Below are 10,454 nucleotides of genomic sequence, written 5' to 3' on the forward strand. Positions count from 1 at the left end.
AGCGACAGGCCTGCCCCTGCAGGCGCAAAGAGGTCTAGACCAGGGGCTGAGGACACCCTACATTCTCTGTTTCTGGAGCCTGGGGCTTGGGGAGCCTTTCTAGTGCAGACGTTGCCAGAGAACCTGCCCTGTGGCCTCTGGGATGCTAACTTGGCCTCCCCCAAGAAAGCAAATTGTGCAACAAAGGACAGAAGTCTATTTTCCCCTGCAGCACATAGCTGAGCTCTGAGGCCACAGATGCCCTTCCAACTGCCCAAATCCCTGCAGCAACCTCCTGCCTAAAAGAGTAAAAAAAGCAGTTCCCTGCCAGTGGGGACTCACTTTCCTCCAGTTCGTGAACTGTGTACACCGTGCTGAGATGGTTGACAGTATCCCTGGTCCTGTAAGGACCCCTTAGGATAGCGGCCAAATGCCCCCCTACTTTCTGGTGCCCTTCTTGGTGCTCACTGCCCCGGGCCCCCATGGCGAAGAGAGACTGGCTGGCAGCATCGCCAGCTTTCTGCCAAGACATCAGCGCTGCAAGGCAAGGTTATTCCTAACTGAGCACAGCCTGCCAGGAAGCAAGCGTTTGCACCCCACACCACTGTGCAGGTGTGACGGTGAGCTCACAGCTGCCCCCCAGGCATGCCCAGCCCACTTCATCATTCACAGCTCGACAGTTCTCCCGCCCAACCCAGTCCTAGAGGATAAAAAGGGGGGATTGAAGTTCCTGGGTAACAGAGCCGCCTTCTGCGTCCTGCTGAGCTCTGTTCTCGTCAGCACTTCCCGACCCCTAGTGCCCGGTACTCTTGCTCCGCCAGGAACAAGCCATCATGTCTCGCCAGTCGAGTGTATCCTTCCGGAGTGGGGGCGGCCGTAGCTTTAGCGCTGCCTCTGCCATTACCCCGTCTGTCTCCCGCACCAGTTTCACCTCCGTGTCCCGGTCCGGGGGTGGCGGTGGCGGCTTCGGCAGGGTCAGCCTAGGGGGTGCTTGTGGAGCAGGTGGCTATGGCAGCCGGAGCCTCTACAACCTGGGAGGCTCCAAGAGGATCTCCATCAGCACTAGTGGTGGCAGCTTCAGGAACCGATTTGGTGCAGGTGCTGGAGGCGGCTATGGCTTCGGAGGTGGAGCCGGGAGTGGATTTGGTTTTGGCGGCGGAGCCGGTGGCGGCTTTGGGCTCGGTGGCGGCGCTGGCTTTGGAGGTGGCTTTGGTGGCCCTGGCTTCCCTGTGTGCCCCCCCGGAGGCATCCAAGAGGTCACCGTCAACCAGAGTCTCCTGACTCCCCTCAACCTGCAAATCGACCCCACCATCCAGCGGGTGAGGACTGAGGAGCGGGAGCAGATCAAGACCCTCAACAACAAGTTCGCCTCCTTCATCGACAAGGTGAGCCGGGGTCCTTTTTGAAAAAAACAATATGAGTGTATATATAAATGCCAAAGAAAGGGGGAAGAAGGGAGGTTTTCTGACTTTGTGCAAATACCTGCATAGGTGTCTGTTATGGTTTTTTCTGTGTGCTGGATTTGTGGCCCATTTTCTTAGACTGGCAGCATAGAAGAGTGGGTCTTATTGCTTCTATTTCTTCGCTCTTCAGAGATTACCCCGAAAGGGCTCCTTGATTCCTGCGGGACAGAGAGATGAATTCTATGCCTCACGTAACAGGGCTGATTGAATAGAAAAGTAGATGAGTTCATCGGGCAGTAATCTGAGTACCTTCACAGCCACCACTGCACCAGGCCATGCACCACCCAGCTGTGCCCACGGTGCAGGCTGTGTGTCCTGTCTCCCATAGAACAGTGAGGTTGGGCACCTCACTCTGGACCTCCCCTCCTGGGGCCCAGGGCCAGGCATGGCGGTGCATGGTGAGGGGGCGGGGGGAGGGCAGCATGAAATGGGAGGAAAACTGGTGAATTGACCATTGAGACACGAAATTCAAGTTTCTCCACCTTCACACTCTGCCTTCTCCAGGTGCGGTTCCTGGAACAACAGAACAAGGTCCTGGACACCAAGTGGACTCTGCTCCAGGAGCAGGGCACCAAGACCGTGAGGCAGAACCTGGAGCCCTTGTTTGAGCAATACATCAACAACCTCAGGAGACAGCTGGACAGCATCCTGGGGGAGAGGGGCCGCCTGGACTCAGAGCTGAGGAACATGCAGGACCTGGTGGAGGACTTCAAGAACAAGTGGGTTGTGGGGAGCAGAGATGGCGCAGTGGTGTCTTCTTGGCACCAGATGCACTTCATAACCAGACTGCCTGCCACCTATGCTTTCCCCACGGGCTAGATGTGTATACCTTTCTACGGACACCTGAAGTACTAGGGAAAAAATCCAGCCCATGTTTAGAAAGTACCAGGCCCAAGTTCAGTCCATTGGTAAGGCACTTAGCCACCAGCCAAAGCAGCAAGCTCAGTGCCCTTGGTACCACCTGGCGAAATAAACATCATGTAATCCTTGCTCTTTGGGGCTTTTCTCCCCAGGACACTGGAAGGATACAACATGGGCTTTCTGATGGGTGGCCCCCAAAGCAGGAACTGAGGACATAACCCAACATAAGTGGCTCAAATAATTTCTTTAGTCCTTGTGAACAAGCAGCTGGGTTGGTAGTTTTTGGTTTGTTTTTTCACAAGGCCGTGAAAGCTGAAAAAAAAAAAGCAGTAGGGAAATTGACTAGAGGTGGAGTTGGGGAGAAACAGCACAGCTTCTTTCCAGGAATATTCCTGATACCACTGAATTGTAGCAATAATATAAAGATTATCTGGTAGGCAGTTACAGAAAAACCGACATCCTTATGGGTGAGGACCTTGCCCAGGGGTTCAGACTACCAGTGCTCCCCCACTCTCTGCCCTCATGATGCGAGAAGACCCTTCCTAGAGGGAAGGCAGGCTCACAGTTGTCTTCATGCAGTAAAGACCCCAGGCCTTACCTGTCCCTCATCTCCTGATCAGCACTTCCCATCCTTTTTACTACCAGGTATGAAGATGAAATCAACAAGCGTACCACTGCTGAGAATGAGTTTGTGATGCTGAAGAAGGTGCGTGGGTAGAAGACAGCCTATAGCCTATGGCTATGCTGTCTTATGGTGTCATTCATTTATGTCAGGGTAAAAATCGGGTGTGGTGCCAACCATCCCTGTTTCTCTAGGACGTGGATGCTGCCTACATGAATAAGGTGGAGCTAGAGGCCAAGGTCGATGCCCTAATGGACGAGATCAACTTCATGAAGATGTTCTTTGAGGCGGTAGGAAATGCCCCCTATTTGGGACCCAGAGACATGGGGGACATCACCAAAAATTAGGGGCTCCAGGATTGACCTCAGTGATTCCTAGGCTGTGGACACATCTCTGTCTCTCCTTCCCCCTTGGTACTACTCACACTTTGTTACTTATGAAGCCAACACTTTAAAAAAAGAAAGTCAAATTTAAAGCAAAAGACCTCTTCAACAGTCATTTTGCAGAGTGAGGTTTGGAGTGAGTTATTAGAGGTACAAGTATTCTTTTTCTGGCCACCTCCCCTTGCAGGAGTGCCACCCCCTCTCTGTTTTCTCCCAGCATGCAGACCACACAGCTAGATTCTTTTAAAATAAAGTATGACCCAAGAAGATGTGAGTCTGAGAAGTTACATGATGAGGGTTTATTGGAGGTTTAGAGTTGTTAAAGTTTTTTTTTAAGTAGATGGAGTAATGATTTGGATTGTTTATTAACTTATCTAAATTTTTGATGTAGGTGTTTTATTTCTTTTCTCAAGCTGACATACCACAATGAATGGAAGATTTGAATGGACCTGATATTAATGCTGACTTCAAATCTCCCCACAGGAGCTGTCCCAGATGCAGACGCATGTCTCAGACACTTCTGTGGTCCTGTCCATGGACAACAACCGGAACCTGGACCTGGACAGCATCATCTCTGAGGTTAAAGCCCAATATGAGGAGATTGCTAACCGCAGTCGGACAGAAGCTGAGTCCTGGTACCAGACCAAGGTGGGTGCTGTGGTGAATATATCCTGAGTGAGGGGATGGACACATGTCTAGGATTCCAGGTCATTGACAAAATGCTAAGGGTGGGGCTTCTGAAACCTGCTGAGGCCTCTTTGGATGACTTATGGGAACAATTATGCATGTATTTTCCATATAAATTCAAGAACCTTAAGGAGAATCTCATTCTGAATCCCACACCTATGTCTCTATGAAAGCAAAGGCGCTAAAGGGAAAATGATCTAAGACCAGGTCCACCTGGACAAAGCTGAAACTAGCACCAGGCCCCAGACAACTACACTACTTGCCACCTTGGTAGCTCCTACCTGTGAGCTTTGGGAAAATGTTTCCTCCCTCATATGATTGGGATCTTTCCTTTTTTCTGGTGGCATCAGTATGAAGAGCTGCAGCAGACAGCAGGCCGGCACGGGGATGATCTCCGCAACACCAAGCAAGAGATCTCTGAGATGAACCGGATGATCCAGAGGCTTAGAGCTGAGATTGACAATGTCAAGAAGCAGGTAGGGAGAGGTTGGGAGACCTCTGTTTGGTTTTGTTTTACTTTTTATAAACACACACACACACACACACACGCGCGCGCAGAACTGGGACAAGTACCAGCATTTCAATGTTCTACAATCCACAATGACCAGGACAAATGTACTGGCTTCTCCCTGGAATCTCAGAATGAGATACCTCAGGCCTAGCTCAGCTACTAAAGAGTCCCCACTCTCTTCTTTCCCTCCGTAGTGTGCCAATCTGCAGAACGCCATTGCTGATGCTGAGCAACGTGGGGAGCTGGCCCTCAAGGACGCCAAGCACAAGCTGGCTGAGCTGGAGGATGCTCTGCAAAAGGCCAAGCAGGACATGGCCCGGCTGCTCAGGGAGTACCAGGAGCTCATGAACACCAAGCTGGCCCTGGATGTGGAGATTGCCACCTACAGGAAGCTGCTGGAGGGCGAGGAGTGCAGGTGGGCAACATAATGACTCACTTCACAAGCTCAGGATGGCCTCACATTTGATAATATGAAGCTTCTCCTCCACTACGGGGTGTAAATCACACAAACAAGTGACCACTGTCTTGTGCATGATAATTATTCTTCACTAATCCAGTTTCAATCTGACACCGAGGCATACAGCTGACCTATACAATGTTTCTGACCCTGTTCCCAGCATCAGATTCCTCTCTTTCAAACAGCTAAGCAACTCAACAAATATCTTCCTCATTCTTCAAGTATCTTTTCTTCAGGAAGCGTTTCATGATTACTCCAGCTGGCTTGAATTCACTTGCATTTGGATTCTCAAACTACCCCGTTTTCTGCAATCTTCGGACACTATCCACTGTGTCCTTCCTGTTAGAAGTATTTCTGTCCATGCCAAGTCCCCTCAGAGAATGTCAGCTCCTACCAGGCCAAAACTCCTTCATATATATTCATATTTCCCACAGCCTCTTACTCATAGTTTTTGTATAATGGGTGGAGGAGAATGTGAATTACAATCTTCCTCCCATAACCTGTTTTTAGGTCAACACCTCTTCATTGGAAGTCACTCTAGAGGGCTATCTCTTTCTCTGATTTAAGCAGCTTTTGGGCATGCAGTCTCCTTGTTTGTAAAACAAGCTCTAAACATGACTATGGGAATTATCCACATGGACTACTACTGTCTTTTGGGGAGTTTTAAACTCTGACTTTAATTTTTCTCCTTTTAGACTGAGTGGAGAAGGAGTTGGACCAGTCAACATCTGTAAGTAAAGTTGAACAGACATTAACAATGATGATAACATGGGGTATTTTGCACCAAGTCAAAATCCTACTATTTCTAGATACTAGTAACTCCCATCCCAATATATGATGTATTTAATACACTTAGTGGGAAGCAGGTGGTAGAGGGGAAAGAACACAGACTGAGACATGAACCAACATGGCGCATGTCTTGTTTCTTAAAGGGTATGACCCTATATCCTACACATCTTGTAACCTTTCCCTGTTGTTGTCCTTACGTGCTGAAGACTTAGCACCATCCCTTGCCTTCTATGCTCACCAACTGTCTGTTAGGGACTTAACTAAATGGATTAGTTCTGGGCCTTCATTTGCTACTTTGTGAAAGGGGCCAGGTACAGTGCTAACATTAGCAGTATCAAATAATTTGGACGTGTAGGATCAATCAAGCCAGCTGGTCTTACCAAGTTCTCTCCCCTTTCTCTGCAGCTGTCATCACAAACAGCGTGTCCTCTGGCTACGGAGGCGGCAGTGGCTTTGGCAGTGGCCTTGGTGGAGGTCTTGGCGGTGGTCTTGGCGGTGGTCTTGGCGGTGGTCTTGGAGGAGGTGGCGGTGGGAGCTACTACTCCAGCAGCAGTGGAGGCGTTGGCCTCGGTGGTGGGCTCAGTGTGGGGGGCTCTGGCTTCAGTGCAGGCAGTGGCCGAAGCCTGGGGGTGGGCTTTGGCAGTGGTGGGGGCAGCAGCTCCAGTGTCAAGTTTGTCTCCACCACCTCTTCTTCCCGGAAGAGCTTCAAGAGCTAAGAGCCTGCCACAAGTCACTGCCTCTCAAGTGCAGCCACCAGACCTGTGGTGACCGCCTCTTCCAGGTGGTTGCCAAGCCAAAATTTTTCTTTTTCTGGAGCGTAGTCTAGAGCAAGCATATTGCAGAACTGCATTCTTTGGTTTCTGGAAGGGTCCACTCCCCAGTCTCTAGTCTCCCATGTCATGATTCTATGTTCTGCTTCAAATCAGCCTCTAGGTCTCTATAGCATGGTCCTTGATGTGAGAAGAATCCAAAGTTTTCTGGTATCTAAATCTTTCAGAACAGGGTCCCCATCCTAAGCCCAAATTTTGTTCTTGTTCTGACTACCTCCAGAGTGTGTGCAAATAAAAAATGCTTTTATAATATAAGCTGTCGTGCAGAATTGTTTTTTCAAGGCTTACAACCAGCTTAGAGACCCCATGAGGGGCAGTCTGTCCAGATGTGATTGGCTCCTCTGATGATTCATGGGGAGAATGGAATGACCTTGAAGGCAAAGTGGCCATCATGAGTGGTCCAGAGACTGCAAGAGGCAGAAGACGAGGTTGCTAAAGCCTCTAAAATGAAGGAGTCTCTGAAGGGCATAAATGGTAATGTCCATTGTATTGCAATTTGGACAGATATTAGAGCCTTTTGTTAGGAGGGGCTTGATTCAGGGTGGGCTGATTTGTAAGTAATAGCAGAAATGGGCTTAAGTGAGATTTGTAAATAAGGAATATGTTGCCTTCAGAACTCAAAAAAGCCTAAAAGACATTAGGCCTGTTCTAGTATTGTAGGTGCTAAAAGGGTCAATAGCTATTTCTTGACAGTGTCCATGTGGCCTTTGTATTACCAGATAATTTGAAGTATTTAACTGAGATGGCAGGAACTTGCACTATGTGTGGAGCAGTGGCCCATCCTCTTTTTTTTTTGTGAGCTGCTTCGTATTTGCATGTCCTGAATGCATGTGTCCAGTGATTTTTTCAGAGGAGGATTCATCAGTGTAATATCATACTTGTGCTCCTAGAGAAAGTCACATACATTTAAGATCTTGCCTGCAAAGATTGTGTACAATGCAAGGTTAAGGAGGCACTCCCTGAGCATCTGAGTTAAAGATGTGTTGTCCCCCTTCAGGGGTGAAGGCAAACAATGAATGAAAGGCTGTGGGAATGGGTATTGAACAGAATATTGTTGGCCAAATCCATGAAAGCAAAGTCTTTACCAGTTGCTGATTGGATAGAGTCAGCAATTTCATTAATATTAGTAGGGGGCCTTAATGGGTGTGGCCATGACATTAAGGTTGTGGTAATCCACTATGGGGTAACTTTATTCTTTCCAACTTTAAAACCAAGCCAAATTGGATTTTTGAATGGAGAACGAGTAAGCATAATCCCTCTTCTCTAAACAGATCCCATATAATGGTTTTCACTCTTTGAAGGACTTGTTCTAATTTACATTGGAGCATAGAGGGGAAGGTCTATGGAGCCCCATTTTGTCAAGCCAATGTGTAAGTGTCAAGGGCTTAATTTAATTTTAGTTTGTTTGAATGTGCATGACCACTGTGAGATGTTTTAGGGGGCTATAGATGAAATTTAGGCAAGTCAGTAGCTCTGATTAATTAACGTGAGGCATGCCTATCTGTTCTCTATTTTGGGTTCAATAACTCTCCCATGATTACAGGGGTACCTTGTATAAGTTTAGTGAGATATGAGGCATAAGTGTAATTTGACTTCCAGTATGGATTAAAGTCATGAAGATTTGCCAATTGGTGTATTTCAGATGTTAAAGCTAATTTAGAACCTACATGATAGAGGCACAAAGCCAATCCATGCCCTTTTTAAAAATCTTTTTTGGGAATCCTCTTGCACTGTTGGTGGGAATGCAAATTGGTGCAGCCACTCTGGAAAACATAAAAACAGAAAAAATTAATCAAAAAATTAAAAATAGACCTACCCTATGACCCAGCAGTAGCACTGCTAGGAATTTACCCAAGGGATACAGGAGTACTGATGCATAGGGGCACTTGTACCCCAATGTTTATAGCAGCACTCTCAACAATAGCCAGATTATGGAAAGAGCCTAAATGTCCATCAACTGATGAATGGATAAATTGTGGTTTATATACACAATGGAGTACTACGTGGCAATGAGAAAGAATGAAATATGGCCCTTTGTAGCAACGTGGATGGAACTGGAGAGTGTTATGCTAAGTGAAATAAGCCATACAGAGAAAGACAGATACCATATGTTTTCACTCTTGTGTGGATCCTGAGAAACTTAACAGAAACCCATGGGGGAGGGGAAGGAAAAAAAAAAAAGAGGTTAGAGTGGGAGAGAGCCAAAGCATAAGAGACTCTTAAAAACTGAGAACAAACTGAGGGTTGATGGGGGGTGGGAGGGAGGGGAGGGTGGGTGATGGGTACTGAGGAGGGCACCTCTTGGGATGAGCACTCGGTGTTGTATGGAAACCAATTTGACAATAAATTTCATATATTGAAAAAAATAAAAAATTTTAAAAAATTAAAAAAATCTTTTTGATGCATAAATTCTCTTAGTAAGTTTTGAATTTCCAATGGCATCAGATTGTGTTTCAGTTCTTTGTTTCTTCCCTGTTTCCAGATTTCTTTCTTACATTCCATTCTTTCTTTCATCTTCTACTTCTTTTGCTTTTTCTTCTTCTTCTCTCCCTCCCTTCCTCCCTCCCTCCCTCCCTCCCTCCTTCCCTCCCTCTCTTCCTTCCTCCCTCCCTCCCTCCTTCCCTCCCTCCCTTCCTTCCTGCCTTCCTTCCTTCCTTCCCTCCCTCCCTCCTTTCCTCTTTCCTTTTCTTTCTCCCTCCCATTCTCTCTCTCTCTTTTTCTTCACTGTGCTTATTCGATGTACTTGGGGGAGAGGGATTTTTTCTCTACCTTCCTCATGTCTATAAATTTATTCCTCCAGAGGGGATTCCCTCATGGAAATAGTTGAATCACAGTTGTGTCACAGCTATAACATATGTGTGTACCCCTATATGGACCTAAGGATGAGGACCTTTTTTGGCAATAAGGGCATGGGAAGCAGCAACAACAGCAAAGGCATTTTGCAGGGTCCTAGTAAACCATCTGCCTTTCAGAGTCTGGCCTCAGCATGCCATATAGTAACTGTTCTTTCTCCACATGGGTGATCACCTGATGGGACCATATACTGCACAGGTCCTTGATGGGACCATATATTGATCTTTCCCTTGAGCACTTCACAGAATGGAGACTAATACCTGCTTGAGACACACACTAATGATCACAGGGTAAGAGTCATTCCCTTAATGTTAGTGTCAGTCATTGTTTATGGGAGAATTGAGAACACAATTCAATATGAGACACACAGATAAGTCTGAGCTGAGTGCATGACCTAATGCCATTTTAAGGAGGTCATCCCCAGTCCCATACTCCTGTCTTTAAATTATGATTATTGAAACTTCTTCATAGGTCAGTTAAGTCTATAACAGATGCCTAGAACTCAGTAGATGTAACACAAAGCAATACAGCTCAAAGTGCAAGTCTGAAAACAGGCAGCAACACAACTCAAAGAACCACTAGATAAAATGCAATAGCTCAAACTGTATGGTTACAAGTAGATGGCAGAGCTATACTGCGAGACAAAGCAAGAAAAGAAGGACCTCAGTGGTAATAGTCATCATCTAGACATCCTGCTCACAGTACCAATTATTATAGCCACCCTACCGAGGCAGGATGGATCTCCACTCAAAATTTGATTCAACTATTGATACTGATGACAATACACATACACACCAGGATGGCATGAAAATATATTACACACATAATAAGGCTTTCTGAGGGAGAGAAGGGAAGTCTTCCTAAACTGGCTCAAATATGGCTTGAAAGAGCAAGGAATGGAGATGGAGTAGGGTTTTTATGGTGGCTAGGCATTATGCCAGGCTGAGGATTCCCACATATGGCTTGAAGTTCTCACTAGTCACAAAAAAGGGAAGGAACATCAAGACTTCTTTCTTATC

The 10,454-nt window shown here is 46.9% G+C and overlaps 1 protein-coding gene across 1 annotated transcript; it reads left to right on the forward strand.

Annotated features, from left to right (window-relative positions):
• Positions 1 to 699: 699 nt before the first annotated feature.
• Positions 700 to 6,837, forward strand: KRT5 (keratin 5). Its single transcript, XM_058742672.1, has 9 exons — positions 700 to 1,364; positions 1,947 to 2,161; positions 2,949 to 3,009; positions 3,120 to 3,215; positions 3,792 to 3,956; positions 4,346 to 4,471; positions 4,701 to 4,921; positions 5,659 to 5,693; positions 6,158 to 6,837. The coding sequence occupies exons 1-9, from the start codon at positions 813 to 815 to the stop codon at positions 6,466 to 6,468; spliced, it is 1,782 nt and encodes a 593-aa protein (XP_058598655.1). The 5' UTR covers positions 700 to 812; the 3' UTR covers positions 6,469 to 6,837.
• Positions 6,838 to 10,454: the final 3,617 nt, after the last annotated feature.

The sequence above is a fragment of the Neofelis nebulosa genome, chromosome 8, assembly GCF_028018385.1.
Source record: "Neofelis nebulosa isolate mNeoNeb1 chromosome 8, mNeoNeb1.pri, whole genome shotgun sequence".
Lineage (NCBI taxonomy): Eukaryota > Metazoa > Chordata > Mammalia > Carnivora > Felidae > Neofelis > Neofelis nebulosa.